The sequence below is a fragment of the Anguilla rostrata genome, chromosome 9, assembly GCF_018555375.3.
Source record: "Anguilla rostrata isolate EN2019 chromosome 9, ASM1855537v3, whole genome shotgun sequence".
NCBI lineage: Eukaryota > Metazoa > Chordata > Actinopteri > Anguilliformes > Anguillidae > Anguilla > Anguilla rostrata.
Genome location: NC_057941.1, coordinates 28,638,694 through 28,666,424, shown reverse-complemented (window position 1 = coordinate 28,666,424; position 27,731 = coordinate 28,638,694). Strand labels below are relative to the sequence as shown.

General features: G+C 38.7%; 2 protein-coding genes across 6 annotated transcripts in view; both read left to right on the top strand.

Annotated features, from left to right (window-relative positions):
* Window positions 1–11,423: 11,423 nt before the first annotated feature.
* LOC135263495 (claudin-15-like) lies at window positions 11,424–16,817 on the top strand. 2 transcript variants are annotated; one of them, XM_064351601.1, is made up of 5 exons: window positions 11,424–11,655; window positions 13,909–14,073; window positions 14,175–14,256; window positions 15,263–15,370; window positions 15,612–16,817. In XM_064351601.1, the coding sequence occupies exons 1-5, from the start codon at window positions 11,439–11,441 to the stop codon at window positions 15,706–15,708; spliced, it is 669 nt and encodes a 222-aa protein (XP_064207671.1). In that variant the 5' UTR covers window positions 11,424–11,438; the 3' UTR covers window positions 15,709–16,817. The 2 variants fall into 2 exon arrangements, with proteins under 2 accessions (XP_064207671.1, XP_064207670.1); XM_064351600.1 differs by lacking the exon at window positions 11,424–11,655 and adding an exon at window positions 12,823–13,276.
* A 4,601-nt stretch (window positions 16,818–21,418) lies between these two features.
* LOC135263485 (chromodomain-helicase-DNA-binding protein 3-like) overlaps window positions 21,419–27,731 on the top strand; it is a 42,928-nt gene continuing 36,615 nt past the window's right edge. For 2 of the 4 annotated variants that reach the window (XM_064351574.1, XM_064351572.1), the window contains exons 1-4: window positions 21,419–22,011; window positions 26,323–26,456; window positions 26,709–26,885; window positions 27,324–27,448. In XM_064351574.1, the coding sequence (XP_064207644.1) occupies window positions 21,849–22,011; window positions 26,323–26,456; window positions 26,709–26,885; window positions 27,324–27,448 (599 nt within the window). In that variant the 5' untranslated portion in view covers window positions 21,419–21,848. The remainder of the gene's footprint in view (window positions 22,012–26,322; window positions 26,457–26,708; window positions 26,886–27,323; window positions 27,449–27,731) is intronic. The other 2 variants (XM_064351575.1, XM_064351573.1) reach the window with 1 other exon arrangement.

Genomic DNA, 27,731 nt, shown 5'->3' with positions numbered 1-27,731 from the left:
ACTTCTAAAGACGCTGTCTCGCTCCCGATCCTTAAATGAACTGGACTTGACAAGTGGATTTGTATTTTGAATGACCTTGAGGATGGATTCCGGATTTCATTCCCGCTATTTCCACATCTTTAACAATCCCTTTAATATATATGTGTATATATACGTGTGTGTGTGTGGGGTTTAACTTTGTTTTGTTAACCACCTTCTATAATTTTGGTTCACTTTAGGTCCATCGCCTTACAGCTGGGTGAAATGCTATTTACCTTGTGGAAACTTTGCAGCACCCCTTCTCCATGCTCCCTCGCTCTGTTACACGCACAGAAGCGCGCGCACACACACACGCGGACAGAATAGTATAATAACTTACAAAAGTTAAGCTACCCATGGGAAAATCCTGAGTAATAAAATCAGATTAGCCCCTCGATAACAATATAATTTCCCTATTTTAAAACTATGGCCTAATATGTTGGTATCAAAGGGGCCTGATCTTCTTTACAATCCGGAGGTAGGGTAGTCTAATCAGTGGTGCCCTCTTTGTCGCGTCGATCATAATGAAATTAATGAAACCTTCCATTTGAAAGCGTTCGACAGTAATTGAAGATGGAACTTGATTTGCCGCGAGAAGATCTCGCTGAACCAACGTCGGGGGACTGTAATGCGTAACAAGATAGTCCACTATTATTTTGTTACGGTGCGCAACGCTACGTTCACGTGTCCTGGGTGCTTACATTACACCTGTTCATGATGATACTTATCAGCCGTCTTAACTGCAGCTTATCATCAGGCCTGTTTTGTAAAATGAATGTCATAGCCGTGCCTTACACCTCCGCTCACCCACAACGCTTTCGCTTGTCACATACCTAATGTTAAAGCCCGGTGGATAACCTGCGTAAACGATTGTAGTTGCTTAACTTTTCGTCATTTAAGCAATGTTTACTTTATCGATTGAAGCTGCTGCGGGTCACTGTTGGTGTTAACTGTTCTCAATTGCCACTCTTGTCTGTGACACTCCTATGTGCCTGGATAGGTTTGTATCGACGAGTTTTTATCGATGTGTTCCTTTTTTTGTATCACTGACCTATTTTCTGAGTACAGACTGTGACTACTTCTACGTCTGAGCAATTTCCTATGGCTGTAAAAACAGGGGAGTGTTCATTGATTTGGAGGAAGGTTGTCAACAGTCCTATACTAGCCAAGGGATCCTGTATTTCAGCCAAACAATAGTTTGGGATGCCCGCGTGTCTTCTATATATAGCACATTTGTGAATGATCTATCAAGTATGCGGTTACCCTTTTTGGCTGAACTGAATGGGAATTACCAAGTACAGTGGATGCATGGATGAATGTCTCAAAGCCCATTCATTGTGAAAATGTAGATACACTGATGGCATAGAGCAGAGCTTCCCAGCCCTGTTCCTGGAGACCTACCCTCCGGTAGGTTCCTCACTCCAACCCTAACAAAGCACACCGTATTGAACAGCTAGAGATCTCACTGAGCTGCTAATTTGTGGAATCAGGTGGGCCAAATTATGGTTGAGTAATTTGGGTGACAGGTCAGTAGATCTCTAAGAACGGGGATGGGTAGCCCCGGCATAGTAAAGACCTTCATGCTCGCATTAACACATTATATGTGTGCAGAAATGGCGATGTTTTCAGGATGGGGGATGCTCTTTTTATTTGAGCCCCTGCCCCAACAATGTCTGTGCATTGATGCATTAACACATGAAGTTAACAGATTAATTTTGACAGTCCTAGTATTTGTCATCTTAACCAGATTTGATAGTGTCATATGTAGCATGTTGCAGTATCAGGATGAAGGATATTCTCAACCGATGTGCAGTATCTGAGAAAAGGAACTGTTGCCTATGTTTCCTTTAAGATGTCTCACATTAAGCAGTTATGGTCAAGGTTCAAGGCTGCCATTGGATATGGAGTCATTGGCAACATAAAAATAAGCCAGACTTGCGTTCATGAGTCGAGCATGAAGGCTGGACGTTCTATATTTTATAATGAGATGAGCGAGGAAGAAAAGTAGTAGACTAGAAAGTTTGCCAAATTTTTTTTCTCATGGTAATTTTATTTGGTGCTCAACATTGTACGCACACATGAGGGAGGGAGAGAGAGGGAGAGCGAGGGAGAGAGAGGTGTAAAAGGAAGCTAGAACACGCCTCTTCTCACCACTGCCAGCAGAGTCAAATTCAACTCTAAGGGGCATCATTTGGACATTGCAGACTATGGCAATTGGCATACCCGGGGTCAAAAATACTCTCTTGAAAACAGCAGCAAAAATGTAATTTCAGTGGTTTTCACTGCTGTTGAACTCAGGGGAGGGTCATTTTTGACCCTGATGAAAACAGGAGGGTTAATCCGAGGTGTTCTTAAGTAGTTAATGTTAGCTAGTAGCATACTAACGTTGGTAATGTTGCAAACCTCAGCTAAATTCAGCAATATGTTATCTTCCACGATTTTTGTTGTGTTCCATTGATTGAAAATTGCAAGCACGTTTTTCTTTTGAGTGTGAAATATGATAATTCGCCCTACCCATCTCTCATCTCTCCCATTACATGACGTGCCTCCCAGCCAACACAAAATTTTCTCATAATGTTACTGGAATAACTGCTTTGTCAGTTTTGGTTATACATGCTCAAATGCCTGACTGACACTTCTGGGTGGGTGGGTGGGTGGGGTTTGGGCCGGTTTTATTGCCATGAAGATTATGGGTGTCATTAGCTTTGTGACTTTATCACTCTTCCTCGCTGTTACTTATTACCAGGTGGCACATGGAACGCTTGCTCTGTGGTGGTGACACCAGAGATAAAACAACTCATTTCAGTTGATGGAACACAAATAGTGTAAAGTTGCATATTTGCACAAACACATTTCACAGAGTTGCCCTCTGTGTGCATATCTGAAGTCTCGTGTGTGCACACTCTGATCAGTCATTATAATGACAGTTAGAATGAATTGCATGTAGTATTGCCATCCATTTTGACCAGTTCTAATACTGTTGTGATAAGAGAGCCCCACACCTACATTCTTTCTGGTTGTTTTTAGAACAGCCATTAAAGTGATTAAATTATTACTTTACTGATACCCACATCCATATCACTGGTATCAATGTTCTAGCACTAATATTACACAATGTATTCACAATACATATCCCTGTGTATTACTTTATGGACACCATCTTTATTGTTCTGGTATTACAAGCCAGTTTTATTTTAGCAGTCCATCCATTGCTCTTTGCTTGGCCTCACAGATTTACAACATTTGGATTTCATTACAAAAATTGCATTCCAAAAATGTTTTTTCTATTCTAGTAACTTAAAATATGTATAGGATTTTTTTTTCTTTAGCTTATTGCATGTTATATGTGGCCTACACAGTTTTAAAAAAGAGATCTTAAACCAACTATAAAAATGTCAGTTTAGCTGTAACATTTTATTTTAGTCTAAAAGGGATGAAATGTACCCTTTTCAGAGTTTTACATTGGATTGCTGTGAAGCTGAATACACATGGCACTGTGTTGACATTCATTTGTTACGACCCTTGTGGAAAACAATTATCTTTTCTAAACCCAAGAAGTACAAACAGCCATTACTCTCTTGCACAAATTATATTGTTTCTTGGTAAATGGTCTTTATTGGGGTCCAAATTCCACCCAGACCACATTTGCTTCTGGTTTGCATGTGTTTTGTCTGTGTCTCTGTCACCATGTGCTTGTGCCTCAGTCTCCTTTTCATGCTATGTGTGTGGGTGTGTGTGCGTGTGGGTGTGTGTGTGTGTCCAGGAGCTCGAGCCCTAACTGTAGTACTGATTGATTGGACCCTGATACAGAGACTCCATCGAAACTCTTGCACACAAAAACGCTTTGGCTATTCAAGGTTGCGTAAACCTTATATTTGATTAATAACTCACTGGATTTTCGTGCTCAGTTTATACACACACATGCACGCACACACACACCGACAAATACAAAACAATGCATATAAATTTATAGAACAGCTGTAAGTTTACAAATATTTTATAAATTTACTTGCCAAGTTCAATAATCCTTTTGGCATTATGTCACAAGATCACAGGGGGACATCACTACATTTGCATAGAGTGTTGGTCAGTGTTTGTCATCTGAGGATTACAATTTGAGGAACTGACATGTCCAGCAGTATTATACCATGTTTGATTTGGGCAGTCCAGAAATCTGTGATAACATTGAAGAGCTCTTCTCTACATAGACCTTCTGCTCAGGTTGAATTGTGTTCCAGATACACACAGGTTGACAATTGCCCCTCGACTGCGAAAATAGGGCCCTTAATGTTTGCTGAGCTAATAACCTACTGACTCAGTAAAGATGAGCATAAAAATATGTGAAATTAGCAGAGAGCACATGCAAAAATAAAGTACACATTTAGTTTTTTATTAGCCATTCATATAGCGGATGTAGTTTCCCAGCACATTTTGCTAAAACCTTTCTGAAGGAGTGCTTTATGATCTGCCCCTGCATTCAGCTGTATGTATTTTTTTTAATTGGTAAAACTTTTAATGGAGTATCTGTTGGATAAAAACAGACACACTTACAATTTCATTGTTTTTTTAAATTTTTTTATTTTACTAATAATGGTCATTCCCTGCATCACATGCTCCACTGAAACAACCACAGTAAGAGTGATTGATGACCTGGGGAAAGGAAGCAAGCCTGGACATTAGCTAGTCTTATTACAGATTAGATTCACCCCTGACTTAAGTGCACCACTGTTTGAATAAGGAGTTTATTCACCTCTTTATCAGTGGCTAATTAATAGACTCTTAACACTCACAGGAAAAGATCACCACCCAGAGAAGCTCCTGCTTACTTGGTGATAACAGGCAAGGCAAGATGGCTACTGTGCAATTTTGCCAGACCATCAGACCTGTTACCTGTTACCTTTTTCAGCATTCATCTCGAAGAATAATTTTTCCTTTGGTTGTTTAGCAGTGGTTGTGTTTTGGGAAACAGTGAATAAAATGCAATTTGTTGATGCTGCTCTTGCTGTTTGAGGAATTCAGAAATACCTTTGCAGAAAATTAAAAAAAGTGAACTGCACCAGAAATGAATAGATTTCCTAAGAACTGCATGTGCTCTAAGAATAACATTAAACACTAACAAGACTGAGGTGCGCACCATTGGACACAGCCTAGCTTCTCAGCTAAGAGCTGTAAAACCAAGGCTCTGGTAAGCCGACAGCCATAAACCAAACCTTTACAAGGGGGAGGAAACCGTCTGACATTTTCCTGTTACTGCAACAGCGGGGAGGGGGGGGGAGGGGGGGGGGGTTTGTAAGATTGTCCCCTGGTGAGAATTCTATGCGTCCCATGAACCCTGTCCATCTTGTGTCATGTTTCATGCATGGGCCAATGATGGATGTATCTGTGGCCTAACACTAATGAGAAAAGAAATGAGGGAGGCCTGCTGTGTTGAACTTTGACTCCCCTTGACATTTTTCCTGATTTATGTTTATAGTTTAGGAGATAAAGGTGGGTAAAACAACATTTATGAAAAACAACTCTACAGGCAATTCTGACCAGATCTTTTCTATCGAGCTTCATGCTTGTTTAAGGGGCTGGGGTTACACTTGCAAGCTGTGATCACCTTAGCTGGCCTGACAGTTATTTTCATCCCCTAGCCTCTCACAATATTTCATGCTGAGAAATTCAAATGAAGGCTTCCAAAGTTTTCCTTTTCCCCCATAATTAATCATTTCAAAATCACTCACAAACATAAGAATATGCATAATCATGAAGAAGGATGCATGATCATGAGAACGAGCCGCAGAGCCCAGCTAAGCCTGTCATTTACTTACTCAATAGATCAGTTTCAAACATTTACAAATGCTATAAGCTTTACTAATTTTACTAATTTGCTTAGCTGTCTGTCTTATCCCATATGCCCTATAATGTTTACTGTTTTAAATAATACGGTGGTGAAAATTCCATGCCAACTTCTGCTGTTGATTATTTCAATAGCTCAATCCATCATTTCATCTGACCTTTTTTTGATAATTTCACAGGCTACAGCTGCAGACTGAACATGTATCCTTGGTGAAAAATGTTTTACTATGGTACAATATAGAAGTGAACCAGCATTGGTGCTTACACCTGCTTAGAGAAATCCAAAATAATTGATTGGAAGAAAAAGCAGGATACGCTCCGGCCCTCCAGGATTGGAGTTGTGTTCCTCTGTTGTACTGGACTTCCCGTTGAACAACTGAAGCGAGCACCTCAAGGGTACAGTGACAGGGCTCTAGCCCACAGAACCAAGGTCCAGTACATCAAACTCTACACCCATTTCGAGACTTAGTTCTGGGGACCCACTGTGTATGCTGATTTTCATTCTAAGCCCAGCTGCAACCCCTGAATTATAATGACGTGCTAATTGTTTTTAATTAGAACCCTAAACGGTGTATGAAGAGTTTACCCTCTTAAGACCACATTGTGAATAAATGTCCTATATTCACATCCCAGAGCTTGTAATCAGTCAGATCAGCTTAATCTTTCAGTGCTACATGGAAAAAGGCAGAATTTTATTGCTGTGGAGGCCAGTGTCTGATGTATGTGCCTTTCTGCCCTGAGCCTTGTCATGCAATGTGAGCCTTGTTAATTTTATGGGACAGATGCCAGCTTGGAGACAGGAATGGTCTGTCTCTCTCTTTTTCCAGCCTATTCAGGGACGGCCTTCTTGTGTGTCTACATTTCCTAATTTAAAGTGGGAGGGGTTCCCCACACAGTTTCCTAGTGTCCTGCTGTTTGATGGACGATCCCACCTCCCCCCAATAAGCTCCCAAAGGGACCCAAGCACATACAGCCATTCCTGCTTTCTGCACACGCACCCCATCCAATGATCAGTCTCTCAGACCTCCGTAAACATCCCCAACATCCGAAAACATTAGTCCTATGGGGGAGGGGGTAAGTGGGGAAGTAGCCCGAATGATACGAGAAGAGAAAATGAAACCTGCAAAAGCACGAAGATGGTCGCCCGGGAAACTTGTGGCACTTCACAAGCTTGCGCTAAAAACATCCGCTTGTGTTCAGCCCTGTGACGGAAAGTAATGCGTTTCTGCCAAGTTTGACATCAGCCTTGGCTTTGGCTCAATGGGCAGGATTTACTGGCAGCCATAATGTCACCACAAGTCCATCTCTGTCCATCTCTGACACAACAGAAATACACTGGAGGAACTACCATGCAGACCTTCGGCTTTATGAAAAACTAACTTACAGCTATTTACATTACAAAGACATGGAAACACATGTTTCAGTCATCTTCTATTCAGATTCTTTCATACCTACATGTGTATTCTTAGTTAAAAAAAACCAAGTTTATGATTTTTGAAAGCTCATTAGCAAGTTTAGAAAGATAAATATTATAGGCCTACTTAGCCTTATATCACCCACTGCTGTATGTCAGTGAACACTAAAATTTGTTATGTTTAGGTTTTACTATGGTACATTTTTATTGCTTTTTCAGATTAATGCATGTCCCTTGTAGTCTACTAATGCTAATATTCCAAAATAAGAATTTTGACAATAGATGCCTCATCAATTCAATCTTACATTAATTAAATAAATAAAATCTTTTGGATATTGTAAATCCATTGTTCCATTGTTTTATCCATTACTAAGCATAAGATTTGGCAAGACCACCATGTGACAAATGGGAGAGCTACAGTAGTCCTACTGAAGGTAAAGTCTAAGTAGGATATGGTTACTATTGTATCCTTATTTTAATCCAACAGCAGACCACAACTAAACCGAATTGTAATGTAATGTGGCATTAATATTTTTTGTTATTTTTGTTTCATAAACATTTTGTGGGTTTAAATTCAACAATGTCAGAACTTACATTAAAAAAATGTCAAATTGCTGATTTTAATAGCTCAGATTTGAGGCATTTTGGATATACTACTGATCCTTGGTCTTAGTGAAGCAAACTAAGAAAATGTTTTTTTTTTCTTTTTAAAAATAATTAAATCATCACTCACTTTGAATTCTGAGGGTATTTTGGGTGAGTCACAGAAATATATAGAGCACTGAAACGTATTAATAGACTCTTGCTTAAAATAATTAACAGTGAAGTCAAGTTCAGGGCAGACCTTAAAGAAATCGCTTAGTCAAATAAAAATGGGGTCAGCGCGGGCACCCTTCAAATGAAATCCCACTTAGCTAAAGGACTGGCTGTCAAACAAAATTTAGACAAAAAGGGCCGTCAGGAGAAATGATCAATGTCCACCTTGCCTTCTTATTAACTGTTCTTGGCGAGGCACTGAAGTGTTTGCATAAATATATTAATTAACTTAACTTGTATCAACTTGTATTAGGCACTTGGACACGCCAGTAACCTTGTTGAACCCATTTAAGAACTTTCTCTGATATTATGTTTTTACATTCTATCCATTTCACAAAAAATTACAGAAGACATACAGTTATATTTTCAAAACATAAAAAATCACTTTACAAATGATTCCTAATACTAAACACTATGATAATACCTACAGTTAATACTAGAAATAGTTTATTATATGTTTTCATATTTAAAATAGCAGGATTGTATCACAGCAAAATGTTCAGTGTTAAATCAAATCCAACAGTACATTTCACTCTGTTAGAGTACATGATGGATATTGAATTCATGTTAACTTCTAGAACGCAATAAACACTGAACATCTTGGATCTGTGAAGAGATGAAAAAGATTAATTCAGTAACACGCACCCCAGTCAGGTCATAGGAAATGACCACAATGTCTCAGAGGAGAATATGATTCAGATATGATAGACAGAAAGTGTACCATCAAATCCTAACCAAGGTCCTTTCTGTGTAAAGTTTACCTGTTCTCTCTGTCCATGTGGGTTTCCACCGGGTGCTCTGGTTTCCTCGCACACACAGTCCAAAGACATGCAGTAGGTATGAATGTGTGCGTGAATGGTGTATGGGCCCTGCAATGGGGGTCTGTTGTCACCCACTGCATGCTGGGATAGTCTCCAGCATATACCACTACACCCCCCACCCCCACCCTCCCGGTCAGAAATAAGAAGTTTTGAGAATGGATGGATGGAAAATAGTGTACCATGGGTACAAAGTTGGGTAAGATGGACCAATGGACAATATTGTGAATAACAGAGGATTCTAAACTGGAATTGCCCCTAGGAATACCAAGGGATATAATTTCTGTCATGTTTGCTGGTGAGGCTCACAGAAATGGAATGAGTATAATATATACATATATAACAGAAATATAATTAGTACCAATTAGGAGCAGCACAGGCATTCTCTGCATGCTTCAAAACAGAGACTGAAGCTCTCGATACAACTGCGGCACCCTTGAAAAACAACCTTATCAAACCAGAGACAAAAAACATAATTTTCAGATGCCCCTGCATTGCTTTATGCCCTCAATGAGGCCATAAAGAGAGATTTGGACGAACTTGTCACTCCCTGATAGAGCTGAGCTAACAAGGATATCTATAATATGCCCTGACATCCATACCAATATGATAACAGAAATACTATGGGGTGGGGGCTGGGGGCTGGGGGATGGGTGATGGGGACAGGGGAGGTAGAGCCAAAATCTCTTAGTTGCAGCCTAAAATATTAACCTCAATGCAAGCACAGAGCTGGCACTAGTAACATCCTTACCATCACAGGACTGATGGCTGCTACTGCTTTGCCTGAGCATGGTTGAGCCAGTGTCAGGTCAGATCAGATCACAAGAACGAATGCACACATTAATAAATAACACAGAACAGACATTTCAGGGAGCTTCTGCCAGGTTGAAACCATTCCAATGACCAGTGAATAAACTTCACACTGCTGACTCAATGGGGCCCTTAGATAGAAAATGTGGCCAATAGGCAAGTCCTCAACCATATTGGGACCAAAGAACTCAAAAAAAAAATCCTTAATAAAATTAGAGATGCAGATGCATTTTCCTTGTAGTAATATATGCAGAAAAAAAGAGCACTGATAAACCCTTAATGGATTTATGATTAACTTCATCAAGGCCGTGTTTGACATTCTGTTCAATTCAAATCAAAATTCACACTTATTGAGTCATACAAGTTGACTAACTGAGCTAAAAGTTAGTTGAAAGGACTGTGGGTGAAAAATGAACCAGTCCCCCTTCTTTCTTGAGATGGGGTTTACTGTATTATGTGAATAAAGCATTTCAAAAGGAAAGATGGATTGATACACACATTCCTGGCAAAGCAAACAGCTTATGTTCGCAAAGGGCAGTTGTTTGAAAAATCTTTTGTCTCCCCTGAGACTTGTTAATGGCTAACCATTGTAAATATTAAGATTTCTTGCCATCAATTGATCACCTGTACTGAGTTCCTGGTGAAGTGAACATTTAGATGTTTGTTCTTCATTCTTTTCATTGGACGTATTCACTTGTGACACTTCACAAGGCACTATAGTAAATCAGAGACCCCCAAGCTACCATGTAATCAATTTCCTGATTTTTTAAGGAAGAACGACTGGCAGACAGCTTAGAAAACATTTGCAGTGGAGGATTAGGCGGGGTGTCGGGGCTAAAGTATCTCATTGAACTGTTTGTACCTCTTTTTCATCATAGAAAGTATGAGTACCTGATAAATTGAACAAAGGCCCCTCTAGCACCACAACCTTATCTCTAAAATTTCCTAACTGAATACAAGTGAGTGGCAATTCTCACTATAAACACTTTTTAATGAGTCCTGACATGGTGTGAATTTAAATGGGTACATTTTAGGCATATTTTGATGACTTCTGTTTAATAAAGGCTATGCGTCATGTAATTTTTGGTTTAGAATTTTAATCAGTTGTGTGTTTTATTATCTTAGATTGTTCAACTTGTATATCCAGTAATGTTCTCAATATTTCTTGAATCTGAAAAAAACCTCCTTTTGTTCATTAATTTACATGTATCATAGCATATTAATTAATACACAAATATAGTCTTTATTGATTGAACCTGTCTACACCATTAATGATTTTCCCCTTGGCAAACATTCAGACAAGCTTAAAATAACAAAAGAAGTATATAATTTTACAACATAAGAACTGAAAAAGCCTTTGCCCTTAGGCCTCTTTTTTCTTTTACCTTATATGTGAGGGCAAATTGTTTAACGTGTGAAGAGGCATCACTTTGGGCGGGAATAGCTTGTAGATAATAGCTGAGGCCTACTAAGGATACTACTATGGTTCATAGACTTCCATTTTGAATGCATGAAGTAAAAAAAAAAAAACCAGTAAGTCATGTCATTATACCGAATGTGTAGTCCAGAGTGCAATATAAAGACAGAACAGGTTCTATTTCATGCGGGATTGATGTCTGATTCCATGTCGAGGTCAGTACCCCATTCTCAAATACTTCAGTCAATTCCTTTTGCAGTCAATACATTTTGAGTGGTCCAAAAAAAGAGAGAATGAATAGAAGATGAATGCCATTGCAGAAGTGGTTGCTCTTTTTCTGGGGTTTGTGAGCTGGGTGATGGTTTGGATATCATTGCAAGATCAGTACTGGAAGGAATCTACCACGGATGGCAGCGTCATTACAACTTCCACCATCTATGAGAACCTCTGGATGTCTTGTGCCAGCGATTCCACGGGCATCTACAACTGCCGAGACTTCCCATCCCTGTTTGCTCTGTCTGGTAGGTCACTGTGTTATTTTAATGGCGATAATAGTAATCTTAGTCGTGATAATACCAATGAATCATATTTATGTACATTATTATGATTATTTTTATTATTGTTATAATTATTTCATTTAATATTGCAGAATATGTTATTATTTTCATTATCGTGAAAAATAAAATTTCAAGTAATATTAAATGATTTGTCGTTTTGGTATTATTATTATTATTAGTAGTAGTAGTAGTAGTAGTAGCTGTAGAAGTATTAGACACTAAATATATCTAAATATGTAAGGTTTGCTAAGTCTAATCACCTGATCATTTTTTTAATTTTAGATGTTTTTTCAGTACAAAATCCAACATGTACACACACTTTTTGTTGTAAAAAGATGTACAACCAGATTTATTGTTTTTATTCACTTTGTATTATACTAGAAGTACTGTTGCATATTATTTGATCAGTACATGCACTTGAAATGCAAAGCATGAATGCAATCAAAAATGTAACCATACTTTTATGGAGCCAATTTCACCTGACACCTCAGGACTCAGGTGATACCAGTAGTTTTATTATAAATTTTGGCAATGTTACTTATGCATAAATTAACCTGAATAATGATGTTCTGAAATTGTTTGTGTAGGTTCAGAGATTGCTACCCAAATTATATTTCAGCTTGGTGATTTTGTGTATTATTATTATTATTATTATTATTATTATTATTATTGTCGTTGTTGTTGCTGTTGTTGTTGTTATTGATTCTAATAAAATAAAAAAAAGTTATCATCATAATGACCGCATACGTATGCTATTCAGTTCAGTAGTTCAGTTTAGATGGCATGATGAGGTCACCAGAAAACGTGACTTCGCATTCTGTCAATTTTGTTAGTATACTATGATTAATAAATTATGGTCCCTTCAAAAGGAAATGTGCACAATGCACTATAATGCACAAGTGCAAATACAGTATGGGAATGTATAAGCTTTCAAGGACAACCCTGTGTTTGGTGGTCTGAACATTGGACTTTTGTGACGTTCTGTCCTTTGATAAACACCTGTTCAGTTTCGACCAAATGTACTGTGGAATAAGAGCAATTGAAAGAAAACGGGAGGGGTGAGGGGTGGGGTAAAGAGGAGAATTAATCATTGATTGCTAACTCCCAAACTAGCATCACATAGGGAATTGTGTGCAACAGTTCCACACAGGATTTTAAACTGTGACCGAACTCGAGCTCAGAAGGAGAGCGCGTGAACACCAACCGGGAGGAGATCGGAGAAAGTTGAGGCTGGCCAGCGAAGGGTATTTACTAGTGGGTTCTAAAAAAAAAAGTGGGGGGGGCAAAGACAAACTATTGTTTAATAGAGTAGCCTGTATTTTAACTACCCAAAATAAATAAAGCACATTTAGGAAAGAAAGAAAAAATATGAATTCCATTGTAGAAGTTGTAGCTTTTCTACTTGGTTTTTTGGGCTGGGTTATGGTCGGCGTCGCTTTACCGAATCGTTACTGGAAGGTATCCACAGTGGATGGCAATGTTATTACTACTTCAACCATCTACGAGAATTTGTGGATGTCCTGCGCTACCGATTCAACGGGTGTCCATAATTGCCGTGATTTTCCATCACTGCTTGCACTGTCTGGTACGTGTAGCTACATTCACTAAGACTTATGATATCATTTTCATATTTCGTATTTTTTTCCTCTCTTGTTAAGTTGAATGGGGGTTCCAGTTGGTATAGGCTACATGCTGTAGGCTAATATTGCTTTTTTATTGGATTCATATGACGCTTCTGCTCGTTTACTGCCATTGGTACCACGTAGGTATTCGAGAAATAAAGCCTTGTAAAAGACTGATTACCCCTGTAGTTAAGATGTGTAAGCTATTACAGTCTACCCTCGTGTCTCTGCGTACTATTGTAACATGGTTTTCAATGAAATTCACCAGAAACTGTGTGTGTGCGTGCGTGCGTGCGTGATTCTACCTATCTATCTGTCTATCTCCACGGTAACCAGAGCACTGTTCCAGGAGATCTACCATCCTGTAGGTTTTCATTTCAACCTGAATTTGGCACACTTGACACTACTAATTAGCAGCTCAACAACATCTCTAGCTGTTAAATGAGCTGTGCTTTGTTTCTTAGGGTTGTAAATAAAACTTTCAGGACGGTAGATATCCAGCAACATAGTTGGTTGCCACTGATCTATATGTATGTCCGTGTGTGCCTGTTTTATATGTAATGACTTGTCTGATAATATCTTCATTCTCACACAGGGTATATTCAGGCGTCTCGCGCTCTGATGATTGCTGCTATAGTGGTAGGGAGTTTCGGGATCGTCGCGACTCTTGTGGGGATGCAGTGCTCTAAAGCTGGAGGAGAAAATTACGTTTTGAAAGGCAGAATTGCAGGAATGGGAGGCGTATGCTTCCTTCTCCAAGGTAACAGCACACCCTTGGCTAGAAAAAGTGTTGCAGAAGCTATCATTTAGATGAAGCTTCTTAAAGTTTCATAACTTTTTCCTTCTCTATCAATGCCTCAGGTCTGTGCACTATGATTTCTGTATCTTGGTACGCATTCAACATCACCCAGGAGTTCTTTGATCCATTCTATCCAGGGACGAAGTAAGTTGAGCCGAACTTCCTTGGAGTCAGCAGGGTTTAACTATTTTTAGATGTAGCAGTGCTGCCCCCTGCAGTATGTGAAGCTTGACCAATTTTCCTTGACCAAAGTGACCGTTTTCTCTGGATGTTAGACATTATTTATGCATTAATAATGATATTATTTATACAGGAGATATATTGTGTTTGGAATGTTTGGAATGTTTTTCTTTTATGTGCCTTTCACATTGCTATACCAAGATACATGTATATTGTTTATAGTACAAGTTCAAATGTTCAGTGCTCATTTAGCGTTCAAGAGGGGTCAAATGTAATCAAATATAAAATAATATGGCTTTTTTCAGACTGAAACTTTGTGTGTGTGGTGTATATCTGTACTATAGCTAGTGCATGTAATAAAGGCTGACCACATTGGCCTGGCTGACCAAACAGGTCGATGTTGAACTTTGCATAAAATTGGCTATCAGCTGGTATATTATAGCATTTTTTTCACAAGCCAACCTTTTAGAGGTCATATGCATATCCTCTGGAGGCATAATATTACTACGCAAGCTGCTTTGGTGTTACAAAAATGGTATTTTTCTGTTTTAAACCACAAACCTGTAATTTCCACAATACCAGCCATTCTAAAAACTGGCAGGTTGTCAGAAACTTAGCTAAATATCTAAAACATAATTAATTGGAAACAAAAAACTGTCTTTGTCCACACAGGCCATATTTAGAACTGAAATCTAGACAGTATGTCACAACCACTTCTTTCACAACATTGTCAAGTTCTATCTAATGAAGCAAAGCTATTTTTTTTAAAAAACCAGGCCATTTTAATCTTTTTTCACTAGGGAAAGAAATCCCACTAAAATATCAGGTGATCAGTCCTCCTGTCCCATAATTGCATTGGTACAGGCCTTGGAACATCCATATTAGTCAAACTCCAGTGTGTAATGATTACAGGCCTTTCATTTGATTCCTGTATGGGCACATTTTAAATGTTCTCTGTGTTTTGTCGCAGGTATGAGATTGGGGAAGGCCTGTATATCGGCTGGTGCTCAGCCACTCTGGCCATCTGTGGGGGATGCTGTCTGGTGTGTGCCTGCAAAATGGAAACGACAGAGAAAGTGTAAGACCAGCGCCACACATGCCTTCCTTTGTATGTGATGTCACTGTGTGCTGTATGCAGTTCTCTTTCTTCTTCTTGCTTTTGCCCACTTTTGCTCTCTCTCTCCTCTCCCTCTTTTCTCAGTCAGTCAGTAACATTCTGTAAATGTGGTATTTGTGTGTATGTCATCCATCTTATGTGGAAAATACTGATATTGAACCAGACCCCTTTCACGTGTTCTCTTTCTCCCTTTTCCTCCCAGGCCTTACCCGTACCAGCCCTCCAGGGGCACAGTGTATTCAGGAGTTGCCCCATCACAAGTTCCCCCCAGCCAATATGGCAGGAACGCTTACGTCTAACGGAAGAGGTAGTACTTTGAACTTAAAGGGTCAAACCAAACTCCTCATCAGCAGAACAAAAGCAGACTGATCTGCAAACACCAAAGAGCTGCCATGTCACTGGATAGCTCAGAATCCTTTATGAGAATACTTCCGTCCCACATGAAATTGTCACACTTTCATGCAACCTCATAGTTATCATAAGCGATTGAAACAAGTAACAAGCCTTTAACACGTCCAGTGTAGTATCCTTCCAATGTCTAGCTCCAAAATATAGTGTATCAACGGCTTAAGTAGGCTAGTTGTTGTTTTTTTTTTTTAATTCACATAACATTTAGATGAAAACAAAATCCCTCATAAAAAAAGAAATCTTGTAAATATAAAAGAGGACCTCAATGCTCTTTTAGCCAGAATTCCTAGTTTTAGAACAAGACAATGATGCTTGAAGGTCTTGGTTTTTATATGGGTTGTAATGCATCAGCAACAGTGCGGTTAGATGTGTATGGAGATTAACAGTACAGTACAGGTGGCTGCAGCCCTTGAATGAAAGTTTATTAATTGGAGGCTTCTTGGAATATTCCTTTGAAATAGGGAAGCCTTCTGCACTATCCAGGTAACTAACATTCTCAAAATACTGCCGAAACAGCAGCTTCCCACAGCGACAACATTGTGACATCACAATGTCTTAGCCAAGAAGGATTCTCCATAATGGTTAACAATACAGCTCTTGTTCAAGGAGAGATTCAGGGATGTTTAAAAAATGTCTGTTAGATTTTTGTTTTAAATTTGATGTTCAAACTTACGTTTATACATTATGCTACCCTCAATATGTTATGAAGTAAGGAACCGTATTTTGATTTTGAAATAGCCTGAATAATTAATTTGACTTCTACATGAAATTTTTATTGCACATAATTTTCTGTCATACTGAACAAAATCTTGTTTTTAATATATGTATGTCAGTGTAATTTTTTGTTCAATGTACACAGTTTTTAAGTATCTAGGCAATGAATAGATTAAGGTCAAAACACTCACTAAAACTGTAAAGATTTTTAAATATTTGAAATAGATATTTGTATTTTTCTTTTTATACATGTTTATATGGATCTGAAATAAATATATTTGACTGACTACATTTCATGTGATTATATTAACACCCTAATGTGCATTAAAACAAGTTGCTGTCGATTTTAGCTTACATTAAAACAATTCTGGACTACATTACTGTACATTATTTAGTTGTTTTGCAGACACTCCAGTCCTTAATAAGTTTGGTACATTTTAACAGGATTGTATCTGAAAAGAGAGTAAGCCGGCTAGTTTATTTGGCAACATGATTAAACACATCAAATAATAAAATAATATCTGTTTTCAAATGAAAAATCTCAAATGAGAAAGTGTATTGACAGTGTGTTGGGATTATAAATCAGGAAATAAAATGAAAATAAAATGTGGCATTTTCTAAAAAGCTAAATACAAAAATTAAGATGTGGTGTAGTTGCAATGAAGTATATCTTTGTTGGATCTGACAACCAATGTTTACAGAAATGAATGTAATGAACTATGAAATTTCATGGTTCTGAAGGATATTTAGCTCAATAAAGTTAAACATAAATGGGTAACGCTTTACAACATGAGTACACAAGCTTAAATAATGCTGAACTAATGCATGACTCATCATGATTTAATGCATGAATTGATGCATGGTGTATCATGAGCTCTCCTGGCTCAATGTTAATATATGACTTATTAGTTCATGGGAGTACTAAACACTTAATGGATCATCAATTTATGAGAGGTAACTCAGTTAAAAAATATATTAATTAACATGTCATTACATTATCTGTAAACCAAGTAAGTGGCCTTCTCAGACCAATGCATTTGATCAGCCTTTCCTAAAGCAAAACAGTTCTGGATTCTTTTTTTGGGCACAAAGTATGGAGCTAGCTGCATGAGACTGGTTGGGGAAAAAAACTTAATAGTTCATTCTATCAATCAACCAAACTTTATTTATATAGCACCTTTCATACAAGAAATGCAGTTCAAAGAGCTTTCCAAAGAAATGTATTAATCATTAATCATTTAAATCATTTTTATGAGTTTAAAAACCTCAGTGAAATCCCCCCTTAACCTCCTGTGTTGTGATTGCTTTGCATCGTCAGCTGTGTGTGGATACTCACCACAGGGGGGCTGAGTCACGGCTTCTGAGGGGGGAGGAGCTGAAGGAGGGGGGGGGGAGGGGGGGCGAAGAAGGGGGGTTGCTGAAGAAAGGGGGTGGGGGGGAGCAAAATAAGGAGGGGGGGAGAGCAGAAGAAGCGGGGGAGGGACTGAAGCAGCTGCCGTCAGAAACACTCAGCACCCACCATGGCTCCATCTCCGTGCTGGAGTCACAGAGTAGCCATGGAACTATAGGCCTGTACCACAGGAGGGATTCTCTGATCTGGCCCTTGAGGCTCATACTAATTCCCATTTTCTTTCTTACCCTCTAATTTGAGACTGATGTAGACCATGGACACCAGGCAAGTGGAGTTTCTGGCCAATTGGTGAAATTAATCCATCAAATAAATATCAGGTAGAAAAGCAAACCAGCAGTTTTGTCTATCCTTGGCCCCTGTTGCACAAATCACGGTCTTCGTGGGCCAAGAACTGCTGATTTTCTACCCTCCTTTTATGTGGGAGTCAGGAGTGAAGACAGTCTGACCAATCAATAGCACTAATTGTTCAAATAATTACATAGGAATAGATTAGAAAACCAGAGCCAGATTTGTGTATCTATGCTGTAGACCAAGTGTCTCCATCTCTGGTCCTAGAGAGCCACAGTGTCTGCTGGTTTACATTGTTACACAGTGCTTAAGTGATCGGCTAAAGCAGATAATTACTGTTAGCCTATTTAACCTCATCTCTTGGGTCTCAACAGGTTGCAGATCTTAAGATGAAAACAAAACCAACAGACCCTGTGGCGCTGCAGGACTATTCATTGCAGACCCTGCTGTAGCATCTCAAACTGCAGTCCTGGAGTGCTGCAATGTATGCATTGTGTTGACTCTTTAGTCAGCCAGTGACTTACGTTAAAAAAGACACAAAAACCCGCTGATGCTGAGGCCCTCCTGGACTGCATATCCCTGCTATAGACAGTGATGCAGACTAGTTTTTAGTGCGCTTTGGAAATGAAGGCTGTGGAGATGGGTACAGGGTAGGATGCAGGCAGTGTAGCAATCAGTTCAGCTCCTTACTTCTATAGCCCCAGGGAACAAAACAGAGCCCAGCTGTGTAATGCGGTACAGAAAAGACTGAGAAAATAAGCCTTAAGTAAATCATTTTTTTTTTTTAATTCGGTGGAGAGGAAGACCTGATGCAGTGAGATATACAGTTACCTGACCCGGGGAGATAAACAGATTTTGCACTGTACTCCACAATTTTTTTGATTTTTTTGATTTGCAATCAAGCAATTTGTGTGGTTAAAGTGCACATTGTCAGTTTTTATTAAAGAGTATTTTATGCATTTTGGTTTCACCATGTAGAAATTACAGCAGTTTTTATACATTTGGAATGTCTATTCCTTAATTTCCCTTTTACAATTTTTTCCCTCCCTATTTGGAGTGCCGATTTGTATGTGTGTCCTCTAAGCCAATGGCTAATTACATGCTGTACAGTGGGGTTGCTGGCCACAGTTGTTGGTGCAGACAGAAGTTAGGTTCAGCCCATGAAGTGGATCACTGCATTGGGACCTACTCTTTAAATCAAATATACTACTGACAGTGCCTGCATCCCTTCAAGAAGATATTCCTAAAACAAGAACAAATGCTCCTTTCTAGAAAGTTCTTTAAAATGACATCTCTGTGCATGAAAGTGAACCAGAGAATTTCTAGGTTTGAAACTTTCCTAACAATGTTAATGAACAAAGAACATCCATTGGACAGGCTTTTTGGACGAATGTATTTACATTCAACAGAATTCCTTCAGTTCAACAAAACAACAACCCAAAAAAGAGGAATTCAAAAGTGAGTCTTTGGAGCCAGTGTGTTAGCAATCATATACTGCAGTATTCCATCATGTTTGTAAACAAAGGCCTGTGCTTTTGTAAATGTGAAAAATAATCAATTTTGAAATGGGAACCAAACAAAAAATATTCTTAATTTACTATCATCTGCAGCTTGTGTTAATGCTTTTTTCCAGTGGTAAAAATCAACAACATAATCAGACCCCAAAAAAAACCTGGTTCATATTATCTGCATAATCAGCTGATTTAGTTGTTCAATTTAGTGTTGAGTAACGAGGAATACCAGCAGAACTTGACCAGGACCAGAGTTACAGACTTCTGCATTCATGAATGATGAAAAGGTGGTGGTAACCTTGCCGAAAGCAACAGTAGAGGGTGCTCTTGCACAACACACTGATAAATTATTGTTCTTCCCATGAAAACATGCAACAGAAACAATAGAATTTGAGAGAGAGCTAGGAACTGCCTGCAAAAAAATGTATACCTTATGCTTTCATAAATAAAATATTAAATATTTGGATATCTAATCATAAAATGCTTAATCTGAAAATGTTACACTATTACAGGCTATAAGCTGCATCACTAGAATAATTGCTGAAGGATAAAATACCTTTGCAGTTTGACATCTGTGTTGCAATAACAACAGTCCAAGTAATCTCTTTTGGTCTTGTGTTATTTTTATTCTCCATATTTTCCTGTGCCTTTCTGTGGTTAATAGTGGTACACCATGTGTTGCAGCACATAGAAAGTGGTACCCATTCTATCACCAAGATCAAAATTAGACCATGCCATTGGCAGTGTATTCAAGAGTCTTGCAAGACAATGCATAGTTGACAATGATTGTATAATATTTGTTGAAAAATACAGAGTGAATGTGCATGTAGTTGAGTGTTAATTACTTCTTTTTTCTAGTTACTGTAGGTGCATTCCATCCCAGTTGGCTTGCTTATAATCTACTTGTGGATGATCACCTACAAGAGCCAAGGGTCATATAATCCTTCTGAAATTATATATCAGTTACTAGCAAAGTGGCCACATTGCTGGACAATCCACCTACTGTCTCGGTCAAGGAATAGGCTATGGCATTTGTTCCAATCACAAACTGGGAAATATGTTTTGAAACTTTGAGATGAAATTATTATTGAAGATTATGTTTTTCTCGATGCCAGTGCCAATTATTTTAATCGTTAATAGGCAGATACTTTAAAATACGATAGTTTGATTTTTGCATTCTACTTATTTACTTGTTCATAGCCGTCGTGTACACTCTAATCACCTTGATACTTTTCACTTGGGGAGGCTGCATTAAAAATTGACTCCAAAATGTCGTTTATATGGAGGAGGCATCCGAGTGGTTTCTCGAGGTTTTTCTAAGGAAAATGTTTTTCCTACTTTTTAAATCCAGAAATCCCTTTAACACTCCTCTGCTTTACCAATGACATCAAAAGTTATATTTATTTTAAATGTTGGATTTTTACAGTTCGTAATCCCTAGGTAGATAAAACAGCATAAACGTTTCTTTTTTAATCCTCGTTATTAAAAAGTTAATTTATGCGCGTCAGTAGACTGTCTGATCATGGCGGGTTTATATTCCGCCTCTGACCAACCCGCTGTCTCCGACGCACAATCTCTCCACTCCCTGCTCCTAAATAATTTTACACTGCGGTGGGGGCCTTTAAGAATACAGTATTAAGGCAGCCATATTTGTTAGATTTACATTTGACTCTGTCTGCAGTGCGGAGCGACGAGTTATTATGAGAACTTTTAAAAGAAAGACAATGTAACCAGGCGTGCCTGGCGTAAACAAATTGAATGAAGAAAATAAACGTGAAACAATGAAATACACACCGAGATATGCGTCACTTTGCTTGAAACAATGCGATTTTGGAAGGGAGGAGAAAGAGAAGAGCGATAGAAAGGAGGAGGGGGGGGGCGTTCTGAAATAATATAGTCAGCCATTTTTTATGTAAGGGATTTTTCTTATGGGGGGGTTGTTAAAAAATAAATATAAGGGCGGCCATCTTTATTCCTCTCCCTTGTAGTGTAAAATATGCCAGACCGCCCCCCACATTTTGTGTGTCGATTTGAATATTAAATTTTTTTTTTTAATTCTAGAAAGACACTTTATGTTTCTGAGCAAGAAGCGGGTGACAGGATTATAATGTGCTCTCCTCTTCGCTTGTGTGAGGAAGACGAGCGCATGGCGGTTAATTCCGAGGGAGGAGATTTCGACGAAGACGACGAGGACAACGGAGACATAGACGAGAACGCAAGCGACATAAACTCGCCGGCGGCACCTAGAGAAACTACACTAGCCACACCAGGTACAGTAAGGTCTCTGGCTAGACACGGGCTGCGCATGCAAAATAGTAACGTAACCCACAGACGCATGCAAAATTAAAAACAGCATCGGAAGCTTATTTTAAAGTGATATAAATTAGTGTGTTACGATGGACATCAGATATCAGTAGATTTTCTGTCACCTAGTGTTTTAAAAGTTAAAAGACAACTTAAAGCCAAACTTGACCTCGCCCCACATTTTAAGCGGGCTTTACTCGAAATACCATCCCCCTGTGCCTTAATCCAAAATTAACAGCGCCGATGCACGATTTCTATAGTTTGCACTTCGTGTGCAACAGCCCAGGTTTTAAACCAACGTTAGCGTATTCTGTCCCTAAATATTGTTTTCGACTCGTCCATACTTTACATTAACCGCACAGGAAGAGCGCGAGAGCGAGAGTGACAGTAGATCTGATCGGAATGTAGGCTACGTGAAACAGAAGTGGGGCTGTGACCCCACCTTGACCCAGACCACCACTGTCGCAGCACCAGCACAGTGACGGTTCAGGACTGAATGCAAAAGTTTACCGCTGCTCGGTCTTCCCACACTTAAGTCTATACGATGAGGAATAGTGTAAAATCAAAATTTCAATGCAGATCGCTGGTCTGTGTCAAAGAAAGAAAAGTTGTAAATATATTTTTCTAACTACGATAAATTGGCCAATCCTTTAGATTTAATAGTTTCATTATGCAGCAATGTTACATTTGACATCCATAAATATTTATCGCAGATAATGCCATGCATATGCTGAAATGGCTAAAATGGCAGAATCAAATAGCCTAATCTAATTACTGGGAAACAAAAATGGTCAGTTTTTGGTTTATCCTAATGTAATTGCTACTTGGTTACTTGATTTCATATGCTATACGATTGATCCGCTATACGATTCATAAACACATAAACCTAGCCTAAGGCGAATGAAATTGTTTTCAATTGTCTTGAAAAGAACGGAGGCTGGCATTTACTTAATCACATGATCAGCGATTTATAGCACATTCAGACAAGTCAACAAGGGTTTCGACCTGTCCCCCGATAACCCACATGCGAAAGTTGTGGTCAGTCTGCCGGTCGGACCGCAGGTGTGGGAACAGCGGGTGGGAGACGCAAAGGTTCACCGCTCTCCCTTGCGCGCGGCCTCAATCACCGAGCCCAGAGTGCGTGTTGCTGCCGCCTCTGGCTGTGCTTCGCGGCTTAACGGAGGAAGGCAGGCACCTTCAACGGCGGCCAGTGCGTGTGTAGTTTACCAACACTTGTAATAAAAAAAAATCATATTTTTTGGCGTCTGTGTGTCTACAAATGTGTACTCGGGGGAAAAATGGGTGTTCGTGAATCTGTGTGCGTGCGTGTAGCTATGCAGCTGCCTGCGGGAAAATAAAAGAGGATAACAATAGCAGTAAAACAGAATGTCAAAGCTTCATTGGGCTAGAAAAATGAAGAGAATCTCACGTTTTGCGATTTGTTTAGAAACTGCAGGGTATTCTGTAATAGCGCTATTAACAGGTTTGCCCGCCAAAAAAGAAATAAAAAAAATAGGTTAGCCAGAACGTGTATAAGTGTACTTAGTCATCTGTCTCCAGTGGTCTTCGTATTTTGCCACTGAAAAGAGGCATAAATGCAATGTTGTTCGTTTGTCTGGCAACAACCATTTTGTATGGTTATTTCCAGTATGTATACTCGGTCTCGGGGACCCAGTACTAGTTTTCCTTTCACCTATAATTGCAATCTCTGAATTTTAACGAGCGGTTAATTGTTCTTGTTCTTAATAATTGTACTGTCCAAAGACTAAGGACCACAATGGGAATACGTCTTGTGACATTATTGTGTTATCCCAATGATTAATATGCTGTATATACCTTGTGATATATTGTATTTTGATTTACAAATAAATGAAATCAATAAGTAAACCCCGTTAGCCACATTATGCCAGAAATAGCTATACAACTATGAAGAATAAATGCCCCTTATTCACATCCCATTTGGTTAATCAGATCCACTAATGGGTGCTATATGGAAGATGATTACAATAGAAAGAGGACATATATTATATTGATTCAATTGTAGAATGACAGTTAAAATTCTGTGGGGTCTTAATTGCTGGTCTGGCAACCTGACTACTGAAACTAGACGATTTGTGGAAAATGGCAGAGAGCAAATGATGAGGTACCCCTAAATTGTGTTAAAATACACAAGGGAAAAAAGCACATACAGTACTGTGTTTTCAATCACCCTAACCGATCAACAGATTGGCTGTAACAAAAGCCTGCATACATGTTGAGGTTCCAGGATGGGGTTTAAAAATCTGTGATCTTGTCCACCAAATTGAGAAGGGTTCACAAAATCGGAATTTGATATGGGTCAGTAATGAAGTAATCTGAACTCCAGAGACCATCCAGAGCAGGCTGCACAAAAAGGGCCGATCCATTTCAGGATTTTGCGCCAACTTCTGCTCTTGATTATTTAATTAGCTCAATCAGATCTCGATATGACATTTGAATAAGCACCAGCCACAGCCAGAGATTGCAAGTGTATCCTAAAGATTTTACTGTGCTCGAGTACAGGAGAGAACCAGCATAGTTCGTAGAGCTGTTCAGAAAGTTAAAGCTAAGGTAATTGGTTCGAACAAAAACCAGCATGCATACTGCCCCCCCTGAACCAGAGTTCTGCACCCCTGCTCTCAGCCTTGGTCTTGGGGGACCTGTGTGGCTTAAATTAAGAATTTTAACAAGATGTTAAATTTTCTTAACTGTGCTTTTCATGTTTTGAGGGATTATTTATCCTCTTAAGCCACATTATGTCAAAAATAGATATCTAGGTCATAACGAATAAAAGTCTCATCTCCAAACTGCTATTTTGCAAGCAATTACATAAAGAGTGGTAAAACATTTTTAACTGACCAAATTAAAGCCTGAGGTGAATCAATATGATTCTAATTGGTGGAGAATTAGACATGCAGCCTCTAAAACTAACCATTTGGGAGATGAAGAATTCAAAGACAAAGAAAATAATATCGAGCCAAACCTGCTTTGTAGCTTCAAGGAAAAAATTATGAAGAAGCTAAACACTTGTGTTCAACGACCTTAATTGAGAAAGAGATTGGTTGGAATAAAAACCAGCAAACACAGGAGACCCCAGAGCTGAGAACCACTGCTCTAGAGCAATGGTTCAGACTCTGTCTTGGGGACTCCGTGTCCATTCCAACCACAATCGCAACCCCAGAATTTTAACAAGATGTAATTTTTTCTCAATTAGGTGCCTTTCATGTTTTTCAAAGGGATTATTTGCCATTTTAACCCACATTATATCAGAAATAGCTGTACATTCCGTGAAGAATAAAATTCCCATGTTCATATAATGCTTATTGTGCTACATTGCAAACAATTACATAAAGCAGGTATACTTATGGTTCAAATGAAAGACTGAGGTAAATCAATAGACTCCTAATTTGGTTGTTAAACTCATGTGTTTCTTACGTAAATCTTGTTCAACTTATTAATATGGTGCAGGTTTGGCATGTCATCTTGTTATAATTTGCTTTGTCTTTCAATAATTCATTGTCTTCCAGAGGGTTAGTTTTGGTGGTCAGGTGAGCCTATTGATTCACTTCAGTCTTTAATTTGATCAGTTAAGAATAATTTACCTCTTTTTTATGTAATGTAGCACAATAAGCACAATGTAAACAAGGCAATTTTATTTTTCGTGGCATGCATAGCTATTTCTGACATAATGTAGCCTAAGAGGGTATATATAGCTAAACATGAAAAGCACCTAATTAAGAAAAATTAAATTGCTTGTTAAAATTTAGCTTGTTAAAATTCTGGGATTGAAATTGCAGTTGAAATGAAAACCAGCATACACAGGGGGGCCCCAGGACTGAGTTTGGGAACCACTGCTCAACAGAGTACTGTAGGTTATGAGTCTTAACCAATGAGGCTAGTGAGCAAATTAAACAATTCTTTGAGTCAGCCTGGCATCCCACATAAAAATATTGCAACACTTCACAAAATTTGTACAAATGTACAAATAGTGGTCATTTTCAGATATTACAATGTGTCTTTCTTAAATACACTGTAGTAAAATATATTTATCATTATGTTTTCAAAAAAGTCACATATTTCCTATATAATGCAGTGTATTCCATTTCCATAAAGGACTTGTTTGTAAATAATAGAATGCAATTTTCAGAATTTGTTGTGTTTGAAAAGGTTATGTGTGCAATATGTGTCTGAGGGAGTTCTGTCAGTTAGACAGGATGTGACGTAGCTCCCTCCTCTGCTCCCCACCTCCTCTGTTTCAGATGAAGCTGATGAAGGGGGAGAGCCCTCGGACAGGGATGGAGGGACAAAAAAGAAGAAGCGCGGCCCTAAGAAAAAGAAGGAGACAAAAGAGAAAGATGGGAAGCCGGCAAAAGGTCGCAAAAGAAAAAAGATTGTGAGTCGCACAATTTTGACCACTGGTTTCAGTCACTAGCTATTCATGTTGTTATCGTATTATCTTTCTAATATTAAGGACATTTAGACTAATTTCTTCATTGCTTGTTTAGATCACTTGGCTTTCTCCTAACTTCTGTACATCCTGTCCTTCCATATCTTTCTCTCTGTCTCTCCTCCCAATCATTCTTTCTCACTCTCCCTACCTTACTCTTTATCTCCCTCCCTCTCTCCTCCTCTCTCTCACTCACAGGACAGTGATGTAGACAGAGACTCTGAGCGGGATTATGGAGAGAACTCAGACAGTGGGGCAAGCGGCTTCACAGCTGATGGGAAAAAGAAAAGAAAAAAACACAAAGAAAAAAAGGAGAAGAAAGTCAGGCATAAGAAAACTGAGGACGGTGACAGCAACCAGGAGGATGTGGTCAAGGTGAGGGAGGCCCAGAATCAGGAGAGCAGGCAAAGTTTTCAATTAATTGTTTTTCGCAACTGTTTGAAAAACAGTTGTAGGGTTCAATTATAATAATTGATTTATATTTAGATCATGTTTATCATTATTTAGATCAACCAAAGGCATCATTGGAAAGATTTTTAGATAGCTATTCATATTAGTTAATGGTGGTCCCTTTTATTTCACTGCTTGTTTATTTTTGCTGGTGCTTGTTTAATTAAGGTGTAAGACCACAAATATGTGATTAGAATGCTCTTAACTGAACGTTGTAATGCTGATGTAACAATTACTACGGGCAATTGAAAGCAATGGAGTTCTAGAACAGTGACTTAAAATTTTGAAAAAAAAAAACATTCCAAAAACCTACTCCTGAAAGGGCTTGAAAGGCTCTTTCCCTGATTGTCTGACCCTTTCCAGCCAGTGGAACAGAAGTCATCAGGGCAGCTAGCACGAGACTGGGGATTGGAGGATGTGGATCACACATTCACAGAGGAGGATTATCACACACTAACCAACTACAAAGCCTTCAGTCAGTTCATGAGGTAGGGGCTCAACCTTAAGAAAATGGATGACACTGCAATATTCTGTAAATATGCTGTCTTTTTCATAAGTATAGTGGAAATGCTTTTACAGTAGTGTAATATATTACAACAAATTAAAGTGGCAATACTTTGTATATTTGGCAATATATTATGAAATTTGCAGTATATTCAATAATATATTTGGTATAATGTATTTATTTCAAATGTATTCCATTTCCACAAGCCCAGTGACCTAACCACGACATTACATTGTTTCCATGCAATTATAAAAAATTGGGGTATA

Excerpts from the sequence above, each read along its gene's own strand:
- LOC135263495 (XM_064351601.1), top strand. The coding sequence starts at position 11,439 with ATGAATGCCATTGCAGAAGTGGTTGCTCTTTTTCTGGGGTTTGTGAGC. Across the intron at positions 11,656-13,908 it reads ATCCCTGTTTGCTCTGTCTG|GGTATATTCAGGCGTCTCGC; the intron begins GTAGGTCACTGT and ends ATTCTCACACAG. Across the intron at positions 14,257-15,262 it reads CCATTCTATCCAGGGACGAA|GTATGAGATTGGGGAAGGCC; the intron begins GTAAGTTGAGCC and ends GTTTTGTCGCAG.